The sequence below is a fragment of the Spea bombifrons genome, chromosome 5 (assembly GCF_027358695.1).
Source record: "Spea bombifrons isolate aSpeBom1 chromosome 5, aSpeBom1.2.pri, whole genome shotgun sequence".
Lineage (NCBI taxonomy): Eukaryota > Metazoa > Chordata > Amphibia > Anura > Pelobatidae > Spea > Spea bombifrons.
The window spans coordinates 57,652,556-57,679,885 of NC_071091.1; the positions used below are offsets into that span (position 1 = coordinate 57,652,556).

Sequence of the window (27,330 nt, forward strand, 5' to 3'; positions counted from 1 at the left end):
TTTTTTTTTAAATTGTACACTATAGTAGTCTTAATTTTTATCTACTTATGGATTGGGCACTTAGATCAGGAAACTGTTGTATTGCACCAAAGTAAAGTAATTAAATACATTCACCAAAACACCATGGACACAATAAGTATATCCTTTTCCAGACACATTGTGTAAACCTATTCTGGCACATACAGATCAATGCCATCAGTCAGTAATAAGATTTTTCATTGTTTTAAATCTCTTCTAATTTTTTTCATCTCGTCTTTATCTTCTATTACCATGCCAGTGTTGCATTTTCTGCCTTTTAGACGGTTAACCAGTGATGTAGCTGGAGGAAAAATGGAGAGATAATGATGTGAGAACACTAAATATTCATTGCCAACTGACTTTGCCTTATCAAATACAACACAATAGGAGCTTTCAGGAAAAAAAGAAATCTTCTAACATAAACAAATGAAGTTATTAGAAGGACTAGTATTACTACGTGTACATTAATAATTTCTTGTGGAGTCATGAATCATGTATCATTAACAACAAATGAAGAAAAACATGAATGTGAAAATCAGCTTGGGTCTTTCCAATACATTTGTCATTACTAATTACACAATATACAAAAGGAAATATACGCGGTTGTCGACTCTGGGAGATATTGTATATAATGTATCTTTACATGTACAAAATGATTTAAGCTAATAAACATGGCATTAAAGTGAAGGCAATAACATGGTGAGTGTCCTGATGAGATGTGTGCCCGGCAGTAGAATATTTCCTTAATTATACAGCTAAACCCATTATTAACACGGTTCATTTGGGTCATTATAGACATGAAGAAGAATATCACAGCAATGACAGACTAAAGTAAAAATGTCTTTTTTTCCCCCTTTATTTCATAACAGATGCTTGGATTCTCTTAAATAACTTGAATGAAAAACATGCACATAATTCCATTGCTGCCTACCTTCAGTAAGGCATTGGAAAATGGAAAACATTTTAATTGTATTTGTGAGAAAGGAAAGGGTGAAACTTGGTATGGATTTTTTCTTTCTTTCAGCAGGACCTAAGGCCAGTTTTAAACAAATGTTATTTGCTATATAATATACATAAAACACACACACAGGCAGCTGATCTGTGGTAAAAAAAAGACTACTTAAGTTTTATGAATATTTATTGACCGTTTGTGAACTGCATTTCCTATCATTCTCATTCAAACATGTTGCAGCCTGTGAAAAAGGATGCACCAGGAGTGCAACAAAATGGTGCTGTAGTTATTTACATTCATTATTTGTTCTGCAATGTATGGGAAAGTAATAAAAAATGGTGGAAAGAAAAAAATACATTTGTATTTTTGCATATTTATACCTCTAGAACATTGGATGCATGGTTTGCGTAATCTAAGTATCTAATAGTAGGGTATCTTGTCCTGAATGAACAAATACATAGGTTTCTCTAGGAAAAGTGTAAACTGTTTGTATTGTTGTCAAATAAATATAACAAAAGTATGAAAATTGTTCCAGTCTCCCCCAAAGATAGATCTGTCCCAGCCCCCAGTACAAGGGTTAAAGCGCATGGTTTCATGTTATAATATTGCTATAATATTATAAAACCTATTACATAAATAACAAACATAATGCATACTGTAGGAAAAGGGAAAGAAAATAAAAAGTACTAGACCTCTCACTAAGCTTCTGTCTGAAAGGTGTCCCTGTTCTCCCAGTTTATTACTTTTACAAATTATTTATTATGTGTACCCAGATCTCTTGCTTTGCTTTAGCAAACATTGAATGCTCTGAACATCAGAGCTGACCTTCATGTGGGCAGCAGAGGCTGCCAGTGCGTCAGTCTACCTGCAGCGTATACTGATATAATGTTTATAATGCACTTACTGTAAATTGACGGACTTCTCCATTTTTTATTAATTCATAATCTTTTTCAGGTGTTATAGCATAAGCGATTTTCTAGAATAAGTAAATGAAAAGAGTTTAGCAAATAATAAAATCCATATAACTTTGTATAAAAACATGCTACATTGCTGCTATATTTATAAATTGCAGTAGATTGTATTTTAATTGGAAATATATTTACATATATATATATAAATATATTTCCAATTAAAATAAAATCTGCTATTGAAAACTATACTTAGAGGTTGTTACCTATACTTGAATCACTGTTAATTATTTTTTTAACCTTAAAAAAACAACAGTGGTAAAGGTTATATTTACAAAGTGGTGTATTCAATAAAGGGAGTTTGCTAGAGCATTCACTATAAACTATAGAGAACCCTGGTAACTTTCTACTGTAAGAAACACTGATCTGGTCCTGCGTAATGCATTGCTAAATCTCCAGCAAAACCTACATATTATATAGGGACAGCTGAATTTTTTTGCTGGAAAACCTCATCTGAGATGGCAATTTATAATGCATTGAAACCAAGGAGCGTATTTATCAACACAAATGATCGGTTGATCTAAATTATAGTGGAAATTACATTTTTATATGACATGAAATGTATGTACATTTAAGGCAAAGTCTTACACACCTCTCGAATGGTTCCATGAAGGGTAGAGAATTTATAAATGGCATAAATAGGCACCATAGCCATTGAAGAGATGGCAACTAACCAGCCAATAACATTTGCCCACTCTGGAAACGTATAGTTGCCATATTTTGGAGATCTGTATGTTATAATACTGACCACAACAACAAACTGAAACAAAAAGTAAAACATTTTTTAAAGTTGAAATACAAAAACCTACAAATAAATAGTATTAGTCAATCCAAAGGTTACAAATAGTAATCATTATTACATTTGTGTTCACAATGATCACAATTTTCATCTTTGTATTAAAGTTGCCTTTTGCTAAAGTGAATTGTTCTCATTTTAACTGTGGAACCATGTGCAAAATCTGGATTAAAAAAAATACAAAGTGCCTCAAAATTAGTTTTTTTGTCAAATGATTTTGAGAATTAATTTACAAAGAACCTGAGTTTAACAGGATGACTAAGAACTATAACTAGTTCATAGTCTAGTACACTGTCACTTGTGGCTTCGACAAAATTAAACTGAAAAAAACCCAGGAATGTTCAATTAATAATTATATTAATTTGTAATTATAGGTAATAAAGTATAAAAAATAATAATAATGCTTTATTTTTCGATAAATAATATTTTCAGTGTATCTACTAGTGGAGGCTAACACAAATAAGATATATATATATATTTAACAACATAATATCTTAGGTTCAATATATTTAACAACATAATATCTTAAGTTCAATGGTTAAGTATCCGTAGATATGCCACTTGTGAGCTCGTTGGGCTAGGTCAGGGGTAGGCAATCTTCGGCTCTCCACATGTTGTGAACTACATTTCCCTTATGACTGTAAAAGCATTATGGGAGATGTAGTCCATAACATCAGGAGAGCCGCAGATTGCCTACCCCTGGTCTAGGTGGCTACTACTGCTAGCACCACTACTACAGGCAATCAAAAAAGTCACCTTCACCTCCTATCAGATGAACCCCATCTTTGAAAAAAGTGCTGCTGTAGCCGAAGCATGATCTCTCAAAAAAAAAAAAAGCAACATGATGCTGAATGACAATTTTGCTATTGCAGCACTTTTTCGCTAATCATGGCCAGTGTCTGCTAACAAGGAATTAGAATTAGGGTACACACCACATGGAAAGTCACATGTAGTCCTACAAAGAAAAAAAGATTACATCCGAATAGAAGTGGTAAATAGAAAGTTATGCCTGCCTCAAAAGTCACCACAACACAAACATTATATTAACAAACATTTTAAGTTAATTAAATCAAGAACATATTTTATTTGTATATCTTCACTGAATTAGCATTTTGGAAAAGGAATGCTAATGTCTTTCACTTTCAAATTTATGTTTAATACATTATATTTAATTTTGTCACTTAAATCTGCAGTTTAGTATTTATAATAAACTTAATATTAATTGTGAATCAACAATGGGAAAAAAAACACTTTTTTTTCTCATTATTAACAAGGTTTGAAACGGCTTGCATGGATTTTTGTTCTTACCAGAAGAAAACAAGGGCTAACAAACTTCCAGCAAAGTCTCCAATACAGGCCTGGTCTTTTACCAATCATTTCTTCAATGTCATCACTAAACCGGCCAACACCTGAAAGACAATTACCTCATTTATGCAGAAATACTAACATGAAATGGATGTTAAAAACAAAAACTTGTGACAATTTTTCATTTGATATTTATACAAATCAATGCTTACCTTTTTTTTAGGCAAATAATAATCATTTACGTTTTGTATGTATTTATCAATGAAAACAAATGTCATATCCTGTTTTATCAGTATTATACGTTGTAAATATGCTAACATTTTAGCAAGTGTACTTTTAAATTTTCCAAAAATGTTAAGCAGTACTTTATGGTACAGACATGCGTTATTTTAAATATAATAAAAATTATTTACGAGTAGATGAAAATGTAAATATTGCCATTAAGCATTTCATATCTTTGTTAAAGCGGGTACTTAGTGGAGACATTTGTATGCAAGGGCCACTGATTCATTTGTTGGATACTGTTATCTCAATACATTATTCAAGTTTTTCATATCAATTCATATCTGTAATATAAACAGACATCTTGACTCGGGCTTTGTGTCGGGCTTTGTGTCTTGTATGTGGTTTTCTAATAAATGTATATTTCATGAAAGGTTTCATTATGGATTATACACTGCACTCTCCAGAGTGACAGATTTCACAGAAACCAATGAGGAAAGGCACTCACACAATCTGATAGGTATGTCAGTATACTGTGAGTTAGTTTGCTGCTAACTTGTTGGTAGGTATTCTTGAGCTTTCTCCAGACAAAGGCTGGTAATTACCGTAATGTATAATTTTGTCCTATCCGGGCACACGGATAATGTTTTGTGACCGATAATGTGATTTGTGCTTTGTTCATTGGCTAAAAGCTTCTCTCAACTTCAGTGTGCAGTTGGCATCCCGCTTTGTCAGCACCGTTTCTCTTATTTGGATACCACAGAATAATCAAGAATTCGGGAAATTGTTATTTCAATGCATTGCCATCCATGTGTGTTTGAACACTCACATTCATTTTCAACATATACCTTTCCATGTCTCTCTGTGTCATGGAAGAAAAAGAAACCCTTCCTATACCTAACAATTACATATTTCATTACATGTAGTTGTTCTCTAATATACTCCAAGACATTAAAACATAATATAATGTGATCAAAATGATTCTTACCATAAAACCATGCAATCCCTATTGCTTCAATAAGTACTCCAAAAAGAATAGATGTACCAGCAGCAAAGTGGTCCAAAAGCGTAAAAACATACATTCCACCCTAACAAAAATTGAGGAAGAAGGAAGGTATGGATATTTCAGTAAAATTGAATTTGTAATATATAATTATATATAGATATATATATTAGTAGATGGATGGATAGATAGATAGATAGATAGATAGATAGATAGAGAAAATCTACTTAGCATCTAGTGGAAGTTAGAAAAAGAAAATGGCCTGATCATTCTTGACATCTAGGGTTCACTGACACCAATCTCCAAGGTGATACAAAATATTGTATTGTAATACATGTGTTAAGTAACTTATTACAAAGCATTAAGAAGTTCTCAAATCAACATACATTGGTAACACAGGAGAGGGATATAAAGAACGTGCAAAGAACGATAAAAAGGGTAAATAGTTCCCGATGCTTGTGTAGAAACTTAAATTCATCAATGAGCCCAGTGATGACAGATTCCATTCCTCCCATCTACAAATAAAAAAGGAAAAACCTTAGTCCAAATTGCTACATATGGCCATATGTACCTAAGTTAATAGCAGTACTTAAACACTACAATTCCACTTACAGCACTGTCGATTCCAAGTGTAAGGAGCATAATGAAGAAAATAACAGCCCAAACGGATGACAGAGGTAACGTAGCAATAGCTTCTGGATATATGATAAATATCAGCCCCGGTCCTACAAAGAAAGAAAGGTCCTCACATATAAATAGTTCAGTCAAAAGTAAGTTCATTAAATTGATGTACAAATAGGGGTTTGGTCAACTTTATTTAGCTAGGACATTAATGTTTTGCACCCATGACATGCTACATCATTGAACTCTATATTAGATGATGCCTACAATGAATTATTGAACATGAACTTACTGTGAATATCAGACTGTGAATATTATTTAATTGTTTTATATAGCGCCATGATATTCTGCACAATGGGTAAAGCGGATATAACAAGTAGTGTGTAACTATAACAATTTGACTTACAGAAACAAGAGGTAAGGAGGGCCCTGGTCTAATGAGCTTACAATTGAGATAAACATATAGGTCATCTAGCCGGATGTTGGTGTTATTGTCGGGGACCACCCGGGTCCATCCATGGGTTGACAAGTTATAAAAGATATGAATCAATGACTATATTAAGTTTTATTTATTGACACAACTTTAGGGTTTTATGTTAATGATACTAGCACAGTTATCATATATCTTCATGTAATAAAACATTGGTATAAAAATATGAGCCCCTTATTTATTGAATGTTATAACTACAACCTCCATTCACCTAGCAGTAACTAACAGAGCCCTCTTACTTTTGGTATGCATTATTTCTGCACATATGATCTATAAAACCAGTTCTTCAAACAAATATGAAGAAAATAAGCAAGTTGTGTATTCTAATTAGGAGCTGAACATGAGAATCATAATGCAGAAGAGCAAAGCAAAGGTAAAATATTGCATTCTGCAATTAATCTATATCGTGGTATAATGGTCTTTAAAAAAACTAAATGAGCAATATGTATGTATTTGAAACCAATCATATGTGGGTATTGTAAAAGCAACGATCTTAGCATCCTGTCCTCTGGGTTTGCATTAATAATCCTAACAATTCTCTGTCTTTTGTTATGTTACTTCTCCCCATTTACTTAAAGTAGTTAGTAGAAGAGAGGGGAATTGGTTCAGGAAATTGATTTATTATCTTAGTAAAACCAATAACACTAATTAAACCAAATATCTTCAATAGTGGGTCAATTATCACTTACCATCCTTTGCTACATCTCCAATAGGAACATTATGCTTTTGTGCCATGTATCCAAGGAAGGAGAAAATAACAAATCCAGAGAAAAAGCTTGTCAGTGAATTTACGGAAGTGGTGATGATTGCATCTCTGTAAAGAAAAAAATGCAGCATATGAAACTACAAAAAAATATTTAACCCTCTTTTTACTATATTAGTTGAGCTGATGTGATGTGGCATGATTATTCTGCTGGGTGTCCATTTTATACTATATTATCAAGTAGATGTACTTACAAATAAAACAAACAAAAAGAAACACAAAAATATATGGTTGGTCTGATGAACTTCTAATTATATGAAATATATGAGTTTACATGGGTTTTTATGTTTAGGACAATATTGTAATAGTTTAGTTAATTATGTGATGTGACACTCCGAGGTGTAACAGAGAAAGTTAAGACCTTCCTGCAAGCTGTATTGAGGGGTCTTTCTCTCCTGGTATTTATCATATTCTGGATCTGAATATGCCACTTCTGTGAAGTCTTAACTCACCCTCTTCTCCTTCAAATTCTTCATGCTCTTGGTCTCAGTGACACTGCTCTCTCCTGGTTCACTTCCTACCTCTCTGATCGTACCTTCAGCGTCTCTATCTCGGGTAACACCTACCCTCCCCTCCCCCTCTCAGTTGGGTACCCCAAGGCTCAGTTCTAGGACCCCTTCCGTTCTCTCTCTCTACACTTGGCAAACTAATCGCATCTTAGATTGTGTAACTAACTGTCTCACCTCCGTCTCTACCTGGATGTCTGCACATTTCCTAAAACTCAATCTCTCCAAAATTAAACTTCTCGTTTTCCCTCCCTCCAACGCTAAGATTCCCTCATCAATTTCCCTCAATGTTAACGGTGCTATCATCTCCTAGTCTCCTCATGCCTGCTGTCTTGATGTCACCCATGACTCCAACCTTTCGTTCACCCCCCACACAGCATGCCACTAAGGGTCTCGTCAATGCCCTTATTATCTCCCGCCTTGATTATTGTAACTCTGCCTTTGCTGGTCTCCCTCTTAACCGTCTCACCCCTTTACAATCTACCATGAATGCTGCTGTCAGACTTATTTTCCTCTCCCATCGCTTCACTAACACCTCTCCACTCTGTCAGTCTCTTCACTGGCTGCCTGTGTGCTTCAGGATTCATTTCAAAATCCTTACTCTTACTTTCAAAGCTCTCCACAGCGGTTCCCCTACCTACATCTCATCACTCATCTCTAAATACACTCCACACCGGTCTCTCCGCTCATCCAATGATCTCCTTCTATCCTCTCGTTTGATGTCTAGCTCTCATGCACGCTTACAAGATTTCTCAAGGGCTGCCCCTATCCTCAGTCTTTCTCCGTGCCTTTATTCCTTCCAAAAATCTCTCATGACCCACTTCTTTAAGGACGCTTACAACATTCCACATTAACGCCCTGCCGTATTCCTTTAGCTCACCTTTCCTAGTCCCTCTCCTGCAATACTTTTACTAGTGTGGCTGGTCTATCCCCAACAACGGCACTTTTACCTATTGTGTAAATACACCCTAAATCCCTCTAGACTGTAAGCTCGTTTGAGCAGCACCCTCCTCACCTGTTGTGGGTATTGTTAATGTTATGCATAAATGTGGAGCCAAGTGGGAAGTCAGTTGGCAAGTCAGTATTTCTTCTGATTTATAGATATATATTAGAAAAAATTCAAACGACTTTATATATATATATATATATATATATATATATATATATATATATATATATATATATATATATATATATATATATATATATATATATATATATAAAGTCCAAAATTAACAATTGCACTCCAAATGCCAAGTTTCTGCCCGGTGCCAAATAGCTGTAGCAGTAAATAATATAAAAGTCCTGATGAAAGTCTGTAATAAACAAGACTGAAACGTTGACTTGAAAACCGAAGTTGTTTGTGTGGTTATTTGGAAAGTCCCTGGAGTGCTGGTAACTATTTTTGGACTTTATATATATATATATATATATATTGTAACTGAACGTCCTTTGAAACACAAGGAGTTAGTCAGAGATCTTCCAAAGTCACTTGTCTTCTAGGGTAAAAAGCCAATTCCAGATCCAGATAGAATTTAAATATTTTCTTCAAATCAAAACACGCCAAACAAACAAAATAAATCCAGCAGCTCTCCTGGCTGGCAATAAGAAGAGAGTGAATTGAACCAAGCTGGGCTTTTTAAACCCTCCTGATTAGACCAGGTGAGCTATACTTGGTCACCTGTAAATCCTGGTCTGGATTTTAAAAACTGTTGGAGCACCAGCCCACGCTGCTCTTCTGGATACTCCACCCCAGGGACCCATTACACAATTTACAAGTCACTTCCCATATTGTAGTTTTTTATTGTGCTTCTCTTTCCCTGGGGCTTTAATTTTACACATAAGGACACACAAAATTAGCCAAAGTAGGGCGTATATACCGCCCATCCACTACTGTACCGGCCTTTCTGTCACAATATATATACCGTATTGGCTCGAATATAGGCCGCACTTTTTTCCCCCACTTTAAGTTTTTAAAGTGGGGGTGCGGCCTATATTCGGGCTCTAGCGCCCGACGCCCGGGACATGCAGTCCCGGGCGCCGGGCAGGCAGCGGGGTTAAGATACAGATCCCCCGCAGCGGTGCAGGGGACCTGCATCCTTCTCCCCGATACGCTCAGACAGCCTCCCCTGCCAGCACTTCCCACGGGGGGGGTGCCGGCACGGGAGGTTATCTAAGCGTTTTACCTCTGCCCCCCCCTCCTCGACTTACCGGAGCAGACTCCCGGGTGTCTTGCGGGGCCGGCGGGAGACATTTACGCAATACGCGCATGCAACTTCCGGTACCGGAAGTTGCATACGCGTATTGCGTAGATGTCCCTCGCCGGCCCCGCAAGACAGCCGGGAGTCTGCTCCGGTAAGTCGAGGAGGGGGGGGGGCAGAGGAGGACAGCGGCAGCGGATCTCGGGGAGGGAGGACAGCGGCAGCGGATCTCGGGGAGGGAGGACAGCGGCAGCGGATCTCGGGGAGGGAGGACAGCGGCTGCGGATCTCGGGGAGGGAGGACAGCGGCAGCGTATCTCGGGGAGGGAGGACAGTGGCAGCGTATCTCGGGGAGGGAGGACAGTGGCAGCATATCTCGGGGGGGGACAGAGTGGCAGCATGTTTTTTTTAGTGCTTTTTTAAAGAAAAAAAACTTTTTCTTTAAAAAAGCACCAAACTTTTAGGGTGCGGCCTATATACGGGGGCGGCCTATATCCGAGCCAATACGGTATATATATATAATCTGAAGGGAACTGAGCACACGTCTTCTATAACCGTTGATGCCTGTGTGCTTCCTCCCTCCACAAATCATGTATAAGAAAAGAAAAAAGGGCATACCTTGTTCAAAATGACAACTTTTAATAAATTAGGTTACTCAAAAAATCCTCAATGTTTCAGTCCCATTAGACTTGAAATATTAACGGTATGACCTAATTCGAAATGTATTTGATAGAAATGTATGCATTAATGTTAAATAGACAAATGAAGAAAAGACTGCAATAAATACTATATAGTATGCATGTGTAATCCACAACTAAAATTACAGGGACTTATCGGAAAACTTGTTAAAATTGCTGCTTTGCTGTATACAATATTCTGAGCACTAGCTATAAACTAGCTGTATATAGCATTACCATTTCTTCCATTATTGTATGCTGAGATGAAAAAAATGCGCTAATACCCTTGTATGTAAGTATAACAGTGTTGACCTTTATTCCTGATACCATGAGAAGGCTCTAAAGCAAGCAAAAAAAAAAAAAAAACCCTCTTGATGTACAATTATTAATCTACTTGACCATAACATGCCAGCTGGGACCTAAAGCACATCAGCTGGGAGGCTGGTGTCTGAATCCCTTCGTCTTGTGAATTATTAGACATTTGAAGATGTGCAAACCAGTTACTTACATACATTGAAAGTCCCATACAGTGTATGTCATATATTGCTAGTTATTTTGTTATCCTTTACCCAAATCCAGTACACGCAACATACAGTACATTTTAGTAGAGGTGGAATAATATATACAGTATAAGAATTGTATTAACCGAATGGGATAATGTTTAGCAATAAACACGCTATATAAAATACTATGTAAAGCAGTGGTTCTCAACTCATGGGTCGCAACCCAAAAGTGGGTCACGACCCTGTCTTCAGTGGCTTGCGGAGGGTCAGGGCCGGACTGGAGGCATACCGGGAAAATTTCACTTTCCTGGGGCTGCCTTCTAGCATCAATCCGTGAGCAGCAGGCTGTCAGGACAGCGGCCACAACAATCAGGGCCATCAGGCAGCCTACGGTCTGCCATGTACTTTAGTATTACTCCCCGACCACAAAGCAAGTTGCTTGATTGGTTTGCGGTCGCTGTCTGTTCCTAGTGGGAGCTGAATAAAGTTTTTCTCTGATTGCTCCTCCCCTCTTCCTGCTGCAGCCCGCGGACAGCCTTTCCACTCCCTCATCTTTTCTGAGGTTATTTTTGGGTCGCGACTTAATGACCAAAGACAAATGTGGGTCCTGAGGATACACGGGTTGAGAACCAGTGATGTAAAGTATGGATATGTAAAGTAGTAATTTAGCTGTTTCGGTGCTTTGTGATGTTTATGAGATGTCCTTCTCTGCTGCCAATGGATTTTCTCCAAAAAGTTATATTGCAGTTATGAAATGGGAGTCTGCATACTGGTGTCAGTAATGTAAGTTTCTGATGAAGGTTTTAGGCTTTATGCTTCTGATGTGGCTACTTAAACCACTTTAATCCCCCCTCTTGGCTGCTGTCGTCTTTTTCTCATTAGGACATCTCAAATAGATATTGACAGCTCACTTTCCTCTAATTTCAAATCCCTGAAATCCTAAGAAGCAGTGTTGTTTTTACAACAGATCAAACAGGGTGGCCCTGGGCCCATGTGTACCACAACCAATTCAGTTTTATATCACTCTCCCAGGAAGATCCCTATCTGCTATCTGGAGGAAGCTGAGATGTTGGTAGAGTTTGCATTAAACAGCATGATATATGGCTGAAGTGTATGGTAAAACATTACTAAACCTTTCAAATATTTTTTATGCTGTTGTTGACTATATATGTGTTATATAGATTTGTAGGGCAAACATTAGAACATCTAAACATACTGACAATAAAATAAACATACTTTATTATACAAACCCTAAATCTTTTTTAATTACTTACCTATAGCAGTTGTTTGAAAACTTATTGTAACTAGAAAATGCAATTAGCACACCAAACCCGACACCAAGTGAAAAGCAGATCTGAGTGGCAGCATCAATCCAGACCTTTAAACGGGACCAAGAACCAAGCAGACAAAGAATAATGGGGTGGGGTGAGATAGAAAGAGAGAGCTGTTATTACAGATAATTGCAGGAAACTCATTCAGCATAAAGATGAAAGATACTGTTGAATACAAGGTAATTTCACAAATTACTGCTTTATGCATGTGCCCAATTCCAATTTGTCAGATTATTGCTTTGAGTTGTCAAGTCGTGAGCTCTCTGAGAGGCAAATTAGACCCCTCTTCTACTCTTTCTTATGGAAAATAAAATATTGGCTCAAATTCATTGTAAATTAAAAAATGGTATCAGTGACTGTGTTGGTTTTATTAAACGCAATTTCTTGGTCCATCAAAATCTCTTAAGGAGTGTTTAATATGATCAAATTATTGTTTTGTCAATTCAAAGTGCACACATTTTTTAAGGAAACAAAATACTGTTCAAGTGATCGTATCAACTATAGGTCCAAGAGATTAAACTCCAATGCTCTGCAGGAGAGTTAAGAGGAGTGAAACAACACTTTACAGACTCAAGTGATGAGACCAATTTATAGTTTACTCAGTCTGTTTTTTAGTTATGATTATATAATGATAGTAAAAAAAACAGTAATTACTCTTGGTGACAAGGTAATTCAGCAAAAATGTATTTTAACACTTTAAAGACATACATGACCAAACTGATTTTTTTAACTAAGTGGGACCATTTGCATTTGTATTGCTGGTTGTATTTTAAACATCATCACCCTAAAGCAACCAGTGGCTACTGTATACTCAGGACCTTGGCTAGTAAGCATGTGGTCTGGCTTATTGATCATGGCTACACTTAGATTGGAACCTTACAATAACAATAAACCTTTTTACCATTTTTCTAGGGTGTCAACAGTTGGCTCATTTAACCAGGGGTGCTTATAAAAGCAGTCTATAATTGAGTCCTCCAATATGCATTTTCTATACACATTTTCAGTTAAAAGGGCCCACCTGGTCCCTCTACCTTATTCTGACAAAGTTACATCCAAGCGTTAACCCTGTAACTAGATCTGGGTGAAAACTTACACCCTGATCCGAAAATACCAGAAAGTAGCATTTTATGCTGCAGCTGGTGAAAAAAATGTGTTTCCGCAACAATTTCTTCTGCCATTTGCTTCAGGAAATAAGTAGAGCAGTTGCTTGCATTGTAATGTCAGCAGAGGGGAACTGACAGTTTCTACTTGTTTCCCCAGGCTTCTTCCCCTTACATTATGAGAGAAGAAAGCAACAAAACATGTGTTTGCCTTGCTGTATCGTGAAACCTATTACAGTAGGCAATTTGGTTACCCTATACTAAATACTTAAAAATAAGGAAAATTATTTTTATTCTTGTGTATTAGATAAAACTGGGTGAGCTAGGGTGTACTTGGTCAGATTCTTATCTTGCCTTGGGTTGACATTAAGCATAACCCAAGTGTGACCCAAAACTAGCTCTGGCAGTGGGTCATCACGTTGGAAGGACTGACTAAAGAAAAAATTACAGTGATCTACTCATATACATTAAGCCAACATAGAAAGAGGGTAAGATAAAGATAAGAAACATAACCATTCTTTCAATTCAGTATAAATGCTCCAATGGTTAAATGTGATTAAACTGGCAAGTATGTATGTACTTGCCAAAGCAGCCACAGATTATTTGGAAACTCTTATTTGGAGTCACATGCCTAATGTTTATAGAGTTGGGTGATATGCTGGCTGCTGGCAAGATTTATCTCATGTAACCCCTCTTCTGTGCCACATTTTGCAGTTGATGCACAACAATCCAGATCAATTACTAGATATTTGATAATATTATCAACCGCACTTCTCTAATTGGCAATATTTGCAACGGAATAAGAGTAATAGGGACATTTTAACAATCTGCTTTATGTCTCAGGATTGAGATAGTACATTAGTAGAAATGTATATATTTTTCAAGCTGTATTTTCTTTACAATTATGGTAAAAATAGAGTCATAATCAAAGCATAATTTAATGAATACCTATATAATATATATTAATATATATATATATATATTTCTGCTTACCGATGCTTCACAGAGCCGGAGAAAATCTACACTTAGGTATGCTTTAATGCCATCTATTGCCCCGGGGAGAGTAATGCCACGGAGAAGGAGAGCTGTTAGAACAAAATAGGGCATAGTGGCTGTAATCCACACTACCTATGAAAAAAGCAAACAACTGAGTGTAAATGAAATGTCAAAGTGTACAACCTTTGCAACAACATCAGGAATACATACATGCATTTAAAATAGTTTTGTTAGTAATAATTTGGTCAGTGTCTGAAAAGCAATTTAAAAATATTATGTATTAGAGGGCATTGTTAAATACACATGAATGCATGCAACATTTTTCATACCAATTGTACCTATACAATATAAAAGGTATATAAAATCAAAAGTGTTCTTTAACAGAGGCTGTGGAATCATTTAATTTTTTTAGTTTTGAATTGTTTGACCTAGAACCAGACAGAAAGGGTTTACTTCCCATCTCCTAACAAACTTATTGGTGTTAATATGAAAATAATACGTTTAATATTAATCTTACCTTGCCAGAAGTTTTCACTCCTTTCCACAAGCTGAAATAGAGGAACACAATCACAACAATAAGACATGATGTCAACTTCCAACGAGGCAACCCCAGGTTATGAATTCCTTCACTTTCATGAAGATGTAGAACACCTCGCCTAGAAAAATAAGAATTTACATAATCATCATAAACACCTTTTACATATCAAGAAGAAAAATGAGGATATTAAAAACTATAGACATTGGGATATAAATGATCAAAATGGATTAGAATACTCATGGCATATTGAGAGAGTCAGAATTTGAGCAAGATTTGGAAGTAAAGCATTGTAATAATTAGCAGATCCCTATGCGAACAATTTCACATCAGTTGATTTATTTGAGTATTGTATTTATTTTGAATGATCAAATTTGTAAGGCCTTTTTACTTGACTTCATATTTGTGCCTAGTTGCTCATTGTTACAGACATGCTTGGAAAGTACAGGTACATCTTATTATATTTTGTCTAAAATACATTTTTCTACCAGCCCAGAATAAGCAGAAGACAATAATAGAAGACAATTTAAAAAGAAACAAATCCAGGCCAGGTGTTCAGGTGTTAGCCTGGTTCTATTATATATCGCTTTCCTGCTAAACCAAAGGAAAGAGACCAATAAAATGGGGGATAGCTTTCCAAAGGAAAGAGACCAATAAAATGGGGATAGCTGTCTCATTCCACAATGCTCACACTATCGACTGATGTATAGTGTTCCATTTGTTTTAACATCAGCCGTATTTCATTGTAAACATTATATTCTGACATAACATTGTTTTCCTTCATTAATTAACTATATTTTGAACTGTAATGTGTTGGACTTTTCATAATATTTCTTACTCATTGTATAAGAATTGTAGTGGTGATGGACCCTGGTCTAGCCGTTAAAAATATAACATGGTGATAATGGAAGTGGTCTAAAAAGGGAAGGTAAATGAAAGATATATAAATGTTTTGGGAATAACATCCTTCACTCCTCACTGTAGGTCTCAGGTTCATCCTAAACTTAAAATTAACTCACTCCATATTCCTATGGTAGACTACTACCCTACTCTACTTTAGAATTGGGCTAATGGTGGGAGTACCTTTATCAAAGTAAATAATATAGCCATCATAAAATGTGCTCTCTGCTAGAGGTTGTAAAATTTGACTTGCTGGTTACTCACACTTTTCACTTGACTTTAACTTGAGTCTATTTTTTCATTGTTTCTTAAAACAATTTGCTCGGGATGCTCAGAACCATTTTCGATAAGTTCATATTTTGATTATACATATCACATCAAGTTGACATAAAAAAAACCCCTAAACTGAAATACTCCAGACATCTAGTCTACATACCTATTGATTGTCCACCTAAAATATAGCACAGATTGCTTAGCTTTTAAAAATGATTCTATTTCATCAAGACCGGTTATATCATTTTTAATTCCAAAAACACTTGTTTGGTCTCTCTCCTAAAAATCTTTTATATGATCCTTAGTTGCTTGTTTTAAATGATATGGCCACAATACTAACATATCTAGCAGCTATCAAAGCCAAACAGATCCCAGCAAAAAGCATCTGTACCTCAAAAGAACTTTTCTCCACCTCTCTAAATCAGGCATAATGGTAAACATGCGGCAACCACACATCAAAACCCAATGACATTGGAAACATCTGTTGCAGCAGGAAATTAGCTTAACAAAAGCACATCTTTCTGTGCATAAAAGACCAGATGTCACAAGTAACTACCATAATTTAGATATAACACTGATGTGATTGTCCATTTCTACAAATATGCAGGTGGAGAAAACAAACTAGGCAAAATGAGGCAAACAATTTAACGAATGGACAAAGCGATCCAATATATTTCATGGGAGGGAGAACTCAACTCAAAAACCGCATCTCTTTTGGTTTACCATCTATTAAATCTTTAGGAATTGTTAGTCTGTTAAACGGCATATGGTGCGCAGAGAGTATGTACACTCTTTACAATGTTATATTTGTAAAGTCTGAAATTTATAAAATTCCCAAATATGGTCTATGGCTATTTTCGAATGATGAGAACTGTAATTTTACAGGATCTAAAGAAACGCGGATTCTTAGAATATTCATTTAATCAACTAATCTAATACCATTCCACCACAGATAACATGCCTTGTGATTTCCTTCCACTAGCTAAATTACAATGAACACTACAAGCAAGACCACTGCATTGAGATAATAATGGAAACAATAGAAATAGAGATAGAAATAATAAAAATAAGTGTTTTATAATTACTTACTCAAAGTATTCAGCGGCTGGTGTAACCATGTAAAGATCACTGATGAAGGAAAGGTTCTGATCATTTAAGTTATTGAATTTTATCTCAGAACAGTTGGGGCTGTTCCAAGAATTGTTGCAGTGAATCCATGGCAGTTCTGATGCGAACGAGGACCACAGGTAATGTAAAGCCCAGGCAATGATAACATTGTAAAAGAATCCAACATATAAGGAGATCAAGATAACTGTAAATCCAACCCCTACAAATAAAGAAATAGAGAGTATAATAGCCATTTGTCCTTGTATTCTTTTTTTTTTATTAAAAAGAATAGAAGTAGTTATGGTTTTCTTCTTAAAAATTACTACTTTAGTTGTCTTTTTTATATACCGTATATACACATGAAATACACACTTTTGACTGGTGTTTTTTGCTTTTTTTTAACTAAAATTTTTTGTCAATAAAATACTAAATATTTTTGAATCAGAATAAAAACAGCTCTTTATTACATGTGGTAATCAATAAAAGGAATAATAAGTTAAAAAACATAAATGTTGTTGTGTCCAAACATTGTCTACAATGATGAGTTCTAGTCGATTTTAAACTGTTATATAAAATGTGTCAGATGTCTAAAATTCTGAAAATACGGTACTTAGAATGAAACACTTAAAATTATAGCCTGTTCAATAACACTTCCTTTGATTAAGAGGGTATGTTTGAAGGCACAGCTAGCCATATGTAGGTGCAGGGTTAACCATCCATTTGGGTGAGACTACTGCTTCTGGGAACATTTCACCGCATAAGTTTCACACTTGAATTTATGCATTTGGATTTTGCAGCACACTCAAAAATGCGTGATATATGCTGAAGAAAACCTTCATAAATACAAATGCTTTTAGGTGTGTGCATCATTATGGAACCGGAATGCTCCAACTAGAATATGATGTTACTTACAAAATAAAGTGTATCTACATATATACTCCTACTGCTCCTCTCCAACTCCCAGGTGCCACTAACCCTAGAGTCACCCCTGACACACACTCACGATAACACCATACACTATCATCAACACATGCCAATACCAGATACTACCACAAACACTCATGCTAACACTTTACACTGACATACACTTACACATTCTAACACCATACAGTGACAGGTGCCAACATCATATGCTCATAAATACTAACACCATACACCAACACATTCTAGCACTATACAAATGCACATACACATTGACTGAAACTACAGCATACACGCACACACTAACTCTAGCACTATCCCTACACACACACTGACTGCTGACACTACAGTACACATACTCTAGCACTATACATATACACACTTACACACTGAATCTTGCAGTATATGCACACATATACATACACTACTCTTCCTCTGTCCTCCTCTCACTCCGCAGAGACCTGCTGCACATTTGCCTGTCTTCTTGCAGTAACCTTTTAAATGCACCCCTACAGCCAAGCATGGGGGCCCTGATTCCCAATGGCAACCATGATCAGAACTAAAACTGCAAAACTGAAAGTGCAAACCTTTGAGCTCCAGAAAGTTATTTCTAATCCCATTAGATATGGTGCCTGGGATTTGTTAAGCCCTAAATATATTCTTTCTTTTTTTTGGGGGGGGGTTACCTTTGAATATAGGACATATTTTCCACACTCCAGCAGCTCCTTCTCTATTAAATTGACCCAGAGCTAGCTCCATGTAGAACAGTGGCATTCCGGCAATAACCATGAAAAACAAGTAAGGGACAAGAAAGGCACCTGCAAGACAAAAGTAAATTCGATATTTCATTGCTACAGTAGAATCACTGCCATGGTTTAACAAGTTTATAAACAAGTTATTAACAAAAATGATTTGTCCTTACAGACTGTACCATCCATAAGGCCAATCAAGCTGGCTACCAAAGGCACTAGGCAACACTGAGACACCTTTTAGCTCCAATCCAACAACTGCAATGAGTTTTATCAAGGGAGGGGTAAGACTGACCCTGGATCTTTTTGTCATTTAGGGTCTTTCCATTTTTAAAGGGACAGTAAAGTATTTTTCTGTGTGAAAACCCACCAGTCTTTCACACCAGAACACTGCTGTTGAAAGCCCCCTAAAATTAGTCTGCTTGAGAATTCCTGTATTTATAGGGATCAAATGTTTATGCAATAGACAACAACCAAAATACAAAACTGTACTGTATGTGTGAAAATAAATCAATAAAAATGTTATAGAAAAAAATGTCATTGTAATATGAAAAAATAAAGCAAACATCTTAATTCTAAATCTAATGTTAAAACGATAAACAATAATAAATAACTATGAAGCCTATCATTAGCCAAATATCCATACAATACATTTTGTATGTCCTAAGGCAAAGGGACAATAGTCTAATACATTTTCTTCTTGTGAGTTTAACATGATACCATTTCTGCCAGTTGGCTCGGAAGGCTATTAGGCTTGGATGCCATTGTGAGAAAATGGCTAAGCATCCTTATTGAAGGTTTTTCAAAAATAGACTTTGCTTTTCAAAGGGAGATTGAGGCGCTTTAATTTAAGAAAAATAAGAATAAAAAACAGATTAACTTTTCGAAAAAACACAAATTTGCATGATTATTATGTGGCTCCAACGTAGATATTCAACTCTTTAGAGTGTGCTGTCAGCTCTAAAAAAATAATGGAAGGTAGACATGGTGCAACATAAGGTTGTAGATCATAGTTGAGGCAAGGTATACCTCCCTTATAATATATTTACTATCTGTTGGTAATAGCAACCGTTGTAAATAACTATTAATTCATCAACCTTTAAAATATTGACACATGAACTCACCTCCTCCATTTTTGTAACAAAGGTATGGAAAACGCCAAACATTTGCCAAATCCACTGCAAACCCAATAACAGAAAGAAGGAAATCGATTTTCTTACTCCATGTCTCTCTCTCATCAGTCTGTATGTTTGTTTGGGGTGGGTTAACCAATGTTGAATTAGTAAACTGGACTCCATTTTGCTCTTTAACAAGAATGAGCTCCACATCCTTAGGACCCATTGTGTTTGAGTCATTTGCAGGAACAACCACAGAAGACATTTGTCCTACTGGTGGTCTGTTTTTGATCATGAGGTTTTTCTGGTACCGTTAAGTTGCTGCGAAATTATATTCGCAAAGAATATCGTTTTCGAACTGCAAAACAAATCGTTTTCGAACTGCAAAACAAAAACAATAGTCACTCTTCAACACACAAATAGTCATAAATATCAATGTAAAATTAAAGTAAATCTGGTTCTTAGCTTCATTTCTGCCTCTTCTACCCTCACCATCATCTCACCATTGCACTGTTGGTGGTCATGTTGCTGGTAAAGCTATCTGTCTTACTGCAGTGCTATTTAATAGTATTTGCACCACTCACGTATTCTTAATGAATCACTTGAGATGCACTTGCACTCTTACACAAGACACAACATGGAGTTTGCACCTGTCAGAACCTCGGCAATCAAGGTTTCTCATATAGTAAACTATAAAGTCAACAGATACAAGTCATAGATTTATATAGTGATTGCACTAATTTAGAACTTTACCCCAGATTTAATGTAGGTTTGTCTAGATAATTAAACTGATTGAAACAAACAGCACACTATGTAGGTAGCTTTAATAAATGAATTTAATGGTGGTACAAGTTGACAGTTGGGCTTGTGTTGTCCCTTTAACCCTGACTTTTTATTGTGTCAAAGAGTTAGGAAATCTCCCTGATTTATATTATATTATGCAGGAGAAGCTCGTTGGCCCTTCATAATGTAGAGTGGCGTCAAGAAACTGAAACACAACTCTCCTCCAAAATTAACTCCTTTTAGTGAAAAAACCCAAAGGTAATATGTAAAAATATCATTAACAGTTAAGAATAAGGGGAATTACTTTCCTCTACTTCTTTTATATATATCTAAGTCATACTGAGTCATAAGCAGTTTTTCTTTATGGCATACACGTTATGTAATTATACGTCACAGAAAAACATACAGTTAATGACAATGATTCCGAGCCATTCAGCAACACCAAAACATATGCAGGGGCACCATGTGATCGCTTTCGAGAGCAATCACATTGGCCTATTAAAAGGCAGCATGCCTTCCAAATATGGAGATGCTCTGCTGCTGGAAAGAGCTTCAGAAGCAATCAATGATTGCTCAGCTGGTGTTGCTGAAATGCCTCGATACCTAATGCCCCTCCTGCTAGAATTATACAGAAAAAAACCCTTTCTTGCCCCTAAAGTACAAAACAAAAAGTGTAGAATGTAACGGGGCATTTTATGCCCTAAAAATAGCAATTCACAGCTTATACGTCTTTCCCAATAACTTGCAAAAAGAAGGGGGAAAAAACGTTTGGTGAAAAACTGAAAAATATTAGAATCTATTTAGAAGGGTTTTTCATTAGCTTTTGTAAATGAGTAAAACATTTTTCAAATAAAGAATATAATTTGAAAAATAATGTTAGAACAAGTGTTTTTGTTATTTTTTCACCATATTTTATTTAAAATATGTTATATGATCAAAATCTAACAAAAAAGCCCTTCTTACCCTAAAAAATGTAATATATAATTTGTGTAGGTAAAGTAAACATGAAAGAAGAGAATGACAGATAAACACAAACACCACAGAAATGTTCATTGTAACGAAAGGTGCAACATTTTAAAAACAGGTCACTTAGGGGTTAAACTGCTTATTCACAGAATTCATCACTGGAAATTGTAACTCCATAGAATAGAATGCCGCACAAAATGCCTTTTTCTCCATAACACCACGATTGCAACCACTGTAAATTATATTTACTGACAATACATTAAATATTACTTACAGCAAAACTTTTTATACACTTTAAAATGATACCTGAATGAAATAAAAATCAATAGTAACATATTCGCAATTTGTACCAAATCGATGATTTATGGATTAATATTTACATTTTACCGACAACATTCTCTGCTGAAATGTCCAATCGTATTTGATTTTAACTGACTGTCAATATGTTTACTGGTGGTTAGTTACACCCCGCAGTGCTGTGCCTAATGCATTCTTTAGATTGTAAGCTTGCAGGCAAACTGCTTATTTGCCTATGACCATCAAGTTGAGATTTACTCTATGAATTGTCCCAAATAAATCCTTATAAAGAAATCCAAACAATTATAAAGCATGTTGCATTGACGCTTTTAACCCATTCATTGCATCTTTTCTGACAATTTCAAATGCACCAATATTCTACATGTCAAAATTAACCTACCTTTGTAAGCAAACTACAACCTTTGTCAACAATATTTGAAATTGTAATTGTGTTTCCGTATCAATCGTTCTCCTCTGTCAATGTTGCCTGTTGCTTTTTTATTCTACAAGCAGAACTCTCTTTCTATTTTCCTGAAAATATTATTACGAGCGAGATGGTATGATATTGCTGCAGTATAATATCTGCCTTTTTTCTATGGAGGTGGCCTGAGGGCAATAGAGTGGTGGAGAGAGTACTTCCTTGAGCATCTGCAAGCCATGGAAGGTGCTTGTCTCCACTCCCTTAAGAAGCTATTTAAGGCCATGCAGAAGCAATCAGGCCCTCTTGTAAGAAACATTTTGCAATAAATTATGCAGCCCCACTTGTAAAATTAATTAAGAGGAAGGTGGTAAAATAAAGATGGCATGGAAGTGCAAAGGAGACACATAGCTCCCAACTATCCAAATGGGGACACTTTTGTTTTAGTGTATGATTAGAAGTGTGGCTAATTTCAAGGCTTTACCAATAACTTTTACACAACTGTTCTCAATTTTATAAACAAGCAATTATTGTATAAAAACACCCCACTGTCAAAGTAAGGGGAAATAGGAGGGGTGCTCTTTGTTCTCTATATATAATTACATAATGTATGGAACCAAATAAGGCATTTAAATGAACAATACATTTACAATTTTATCTATTTTTTATCACATTTTTTTATCACATTTTTTGTTGCTTCAAAACATATTGTAGTGACTTTGACACTGTGATATACTCATACATATACTCATACATATACAACATTCTGAGCTCTTACAAAAGAGGGACATCGAAAAAGGAAAGAAAGATGTTTTATATGGGTCCCAAAGTTTGCAACCTATTTTACGCTCATCTCCAATTTAGACATTTTATCCTCCTCACTATATACCATAAATATTTTTGAGTTGCTGTCACTTTGTATGTTTCTAATACCATATCCAAGCAGCTCCATGCCTGTAAAGGTTTAGCATGTTATTATCTTACAAAATATACAAATATCTAAGAAAAGATTGCTCATGTTTATGTCCTTAATTTGCTTAGCAATTTAAACTATTTAATGGTACACCTCTCCTTACTAGAAACAAAATGGACCAATCAAATCATATTTGACTTGTGAAAAACTGTATGCCATGAATTAATGGTACTTCAAAACTCTTATCAACTCAATCCCAATAATTCCCCTAAAAACCTTTTGATGCTCATTAGTCGGCCAATAAACAAAAAAATTATTTGTTTAATAAACCACAGAACATAAACAGGGCTGTCTTTAACGGGGACAAACGGAGTAGCTGCTTAGGGACTACTCATTCCTGGTGGCCTATACCAGTTGCCCCTTAAGCCCACAACAACCATGGTTGTAGGCAACCACTTCTGCATGGCCCCACAGTTTACCTCTGAGTTTCTCGTACAATGTGTGAGCAACTTCTCTTTTGCTGCCCAGGAAAAGCAGGAATACAGCGGGGTCATGTTATGTCACGTTACGTAACCCTGCTGCATTTCTGTTTTTCCTGGGAGGTAAAAGAGAAGCCACTGACAAATTTAAAGGTGGGGTAGTGTGTGCGGGAATGAGTGTGAATGAGAATCTGTGTGTCAACGTGTTGGGGACAAATATGGCACAGGTATGCTGTTTGGGGGCAAAGATGGTACAGACAGGCTATTTAGAGGCACAGACAAGCTGTTTGGAAACAAAGATGGCACAGACAAGCTGTTTGGGGAAAAGGATGGCAAGTCCTAAATGTCCAATCTAGGTGCTAGGCAGGATCTATGGATGCAATCTGGGGGCTGGCGTAAATTCTATGTGTGCAATCTGGCACTGGACAAGTCCTATGTGTGTGATCTGGATACCAGGTCTTTGGATGTGCAACCTGGGTCTGCAATTTACATGAGGGAGGAAAAGAGAGGTATGTCACAGTGAAGGATGGGACAAAGGGACCATGGGGATGATGATGGGGAAGGGTGCACCAAGCCAAGCCTAATCATGACCCACACCTCTTTTCTGCACTGACTCTGACCTTCTCCTCCTACTGTGCAGAGTCAGTGTAGCAAGTACGTGTTTGTGTGTTGGGGTGGAGGGGGGAAGCAAATGCCCTAAATATAAAACAGATTTTATACACAAAACCCCCGGAAAAGTTAATATCCAAAAAAAATCTTCAAATCCACATTCAGTGGCAAACCAATGAAGAGCAGAAATTATGTATTTAACAAAAAGGACTGATCCATTTTTATAACCAACCCTAAGGCCTGAATCTCCCAATGGTGGCTCTGCCAAAGACTATGCAACGTTAATTTATCCACCCATCTGAAAACAGGTCCTTACCTATCATACCTGGTTGGTATTATAACGGCTTCTTAAGCAACTTGGTTTTATGGCTATTGTAGTACAGCCTTACATTCAGAAGCATATTTAGTAGTTTTACTGCAGGTTTGTAGACTATTACCACCTTGAGTTTATAGTTTAAAGGAGCTCTCAATTGCTGCTTATACTGAGGTCCTTTTTTTATTTTTGTCGTTGGTATGAACCAATAAAATCTGATGGCATATCTTATCAAAGTGAGACTAGGCTAAATGATCGAATATGTAGCTGAAATATACGTCATCTTTCTTGAAGACCACAAAAATATAGAATGCATTTAACTGGTTATTTAAGTGCTGTGTAATAGCCCATGCCTGAACTGTGATTGAATCAAGACTGACACTGATGCTGACAAGCAGTGGTGACTCTAGTAACAATATAAAGAGGGGGGCACATAAGCACAGTCAAAACTGGCGGGGCACTTATAGGTTCAACCACTAAATAATGCTGCTGAAATTTTTATATATATATATATATAAATAAGATGCCAAAATCCTGATCTTAACCAGTCCCTCGTCTTGTCTTAGAGTCAGATCAGCCCTATGCCTATTCCATGCATGTTTAAACTCCTTCACTGTATTAGGCTCTACCACTTCTGGTGGAAAACTGTTCCATTTATATCCCACCCTCTCAGTAAAATAAATTTCCTTACATTACTATCTAAACCTCTGCATTTCAGTTTTTGTTCTAATATTTCTCCTCCTCTGAAATCCTTTACGTATTTTAAGCATCCCAAACCCCGTCTCTCTCCTCCAAGCTATGATATTAAAATCCTTTAGTCTTTATTGATAATTTTTTTTTATCCCGCAAACCATTTACCATATTAGTAGCCTTCTACTAAACCCAGTTTAGTCACCCCTCCCATCAACCATTGTCTTATAAATTATATGTTTGGAACACGTAATTTAAAAATGTTGTTCCGGAACACGTTTTATTTAGTTACGCACAAACATATATAGACTGTGTATGCAATACATAATTTATGAGTAATGTCAGTACAACAAAATTGCATAGGATGATATAGAAAACCAGATCACGGTTGATGATTTGGAGATTGCAAGAGACCATAACATTTATGGTCTCAGTCCCAATGCCTTTACTATGGGAGAATGGTTAGAAGTCGCTGTACAAATGGGCTGAAAGAAGCAAGCTTGACAAAAATGTCCTACAACGCTCGAAAGGACCTAACATTATTGCAGTTGTTGTATGTGGCTTGGGTAATACTTCATATTATATTGCAACTTCTAAAAAAGAAATTCTGATTTTAAATGGTTTCCGCTTAATAAACCCCCCACACACATATTTTTACTTTGTAAGTTCGAAGAAAACACTTGAAATGCCAGCCTGACATTTTAATAATCAATCAGGCGCTCTGAAGCTACAGTGTATAGCTGCCATTAGTTTTCTAGGAGGGTGTAAGAAGCTCTAAGTGGTATGTGTACATATTCCAACAACACAGGAGGTTGTTATTCGATCAATCCCTAACATTAATCCTGACCCCATGTCATATAACGGCTTTCACCTTGTCTAACATCCCCTCTGAAGGTGTATGCTTAAAGCAATAATCAATAACATCCAGGAAGGTTATGGAACATCCAGACTAAAAGCAATAAAATATATCACAACAATATAGAAATTTTTATCTATATGTATTTTAACATTTTTAATGAAGGCTATTTCAATATCAAAGGTTGAAAAGATCATAACCTGCAACTTGTAGGAGAACGGAAGTGTTGAATGGTGTTATTTTCTCTTAAGTTTACAAACTTTAAAAAGATGAAATTAGTGAAAATATTGTACACTGAAATAACCCATGAAATATGGATACTGAAACAACCTGATTCAGTTAAATAAATGTTTTCATATTTTATATATTATGAACCAACATAGTATGTGGAAAGATTCTTATAGAATTTTAACCTGCAAAATGTTCTTCAGATTTAATATTTTTCAGAACCGAATAAAAGTAATGTTTAAGTGATGAAAAAGTTGTCATCATTATATTAATTCATTATATTTTTTAATTCATTATATTATTTAAAATCCTAGAAATACACTTATTCATTTCAGAACTCTTGAACAAACTCTTTGTACATTGGGAAAATATGTTATTGTCTTTAACGCACATAAATAATATAAATAGTCATCGTTAATATTTTTGTCACATTCAAGTGAAATATATAATTAGATGAAATCAACTTACCTCAATAGAAATCAGAGTTCAAGTGAGGTGAAATTAGTATTATTTCAAAATAAAAAAAAATAAAAAATAAACATTTTAATCCGAAAACAAAAATATACTTTTCTTGTTCATGGCTTTCAAACTAAAAGCAGTAGCCGGAAAATAATAGTTTTTTTTTTTTAATTCAAGGTCTGCTCCTCGTGTCCTGTTAGGGGTAATAGGGGTAATGGATCTGGTAATGTCCCTCTTGCTGCTGGAGGCAGACTCGGTGATGTGAGGA

General features: G+C 35.9%; 1 protein-coding gene across 1 annotated transcript; it reads right to left on the reverse strand.

Moving 5' to 3' along the window:
- SLC6A3 (solute carrier family 6 member 3) lies at positions 1–27,330 on the reverse strand. The gene is made up of 15 exons (XM_053466496.1): positions 27,072–27,330; positions 20,061–20,409; positions 18,874–19,005; positions 17,249–17,486; positions 14,969–15,107; positions 14,449–14,583; positions 12,299–12,402; positions 7,065–7,189; positions 5,877–5,989; positions 5,651–5,779; positions 5,250–5,349; positions 4,043–4,143; positions 2,531–2,698; positions 1,875–1,946; positions 1–319 (listed from the first exon to the last, which is right to left on the reverse strand). Exons 2-15 carry the CDS (start codon positions 20,344–20,346, stop codon positions 296–298), a joined length of 1,866 nt encoding a protein of 621 aa, XP_053322471.1. The 5' UTR covers positions 20,347–20,409; positions 27,072–27,330; the 3' UTR covers positions 1–295.

What these genes read in the sequence shown, in the direction of transcription:
- SLC6A3 (XM_053466496.1), bottom strand. Translation starts at nt 20,346, where the DNA reads ATGATCAAAAACAGACCACCAGTAGGACAAATGTCTTCTGTGGTTGTT. An exon ending in TTCATGGAACCATTCGAGAG is followed by an intron (nt 1,947 to 2,530) that starts GTGTGTAAGACT and finishes TACTTATTCTAG; the next exon opens with AAAATCGCTTATGCTATAAC. An exon ending in GAGAAGTCCGTCAATTTACA is followed by an intron (nt 320 to 1,874) that starts GTAAGTGCATTA and finishes TTTTTCCTCCAG; the next exon opens with CTACATCACTGGTTAACCGT.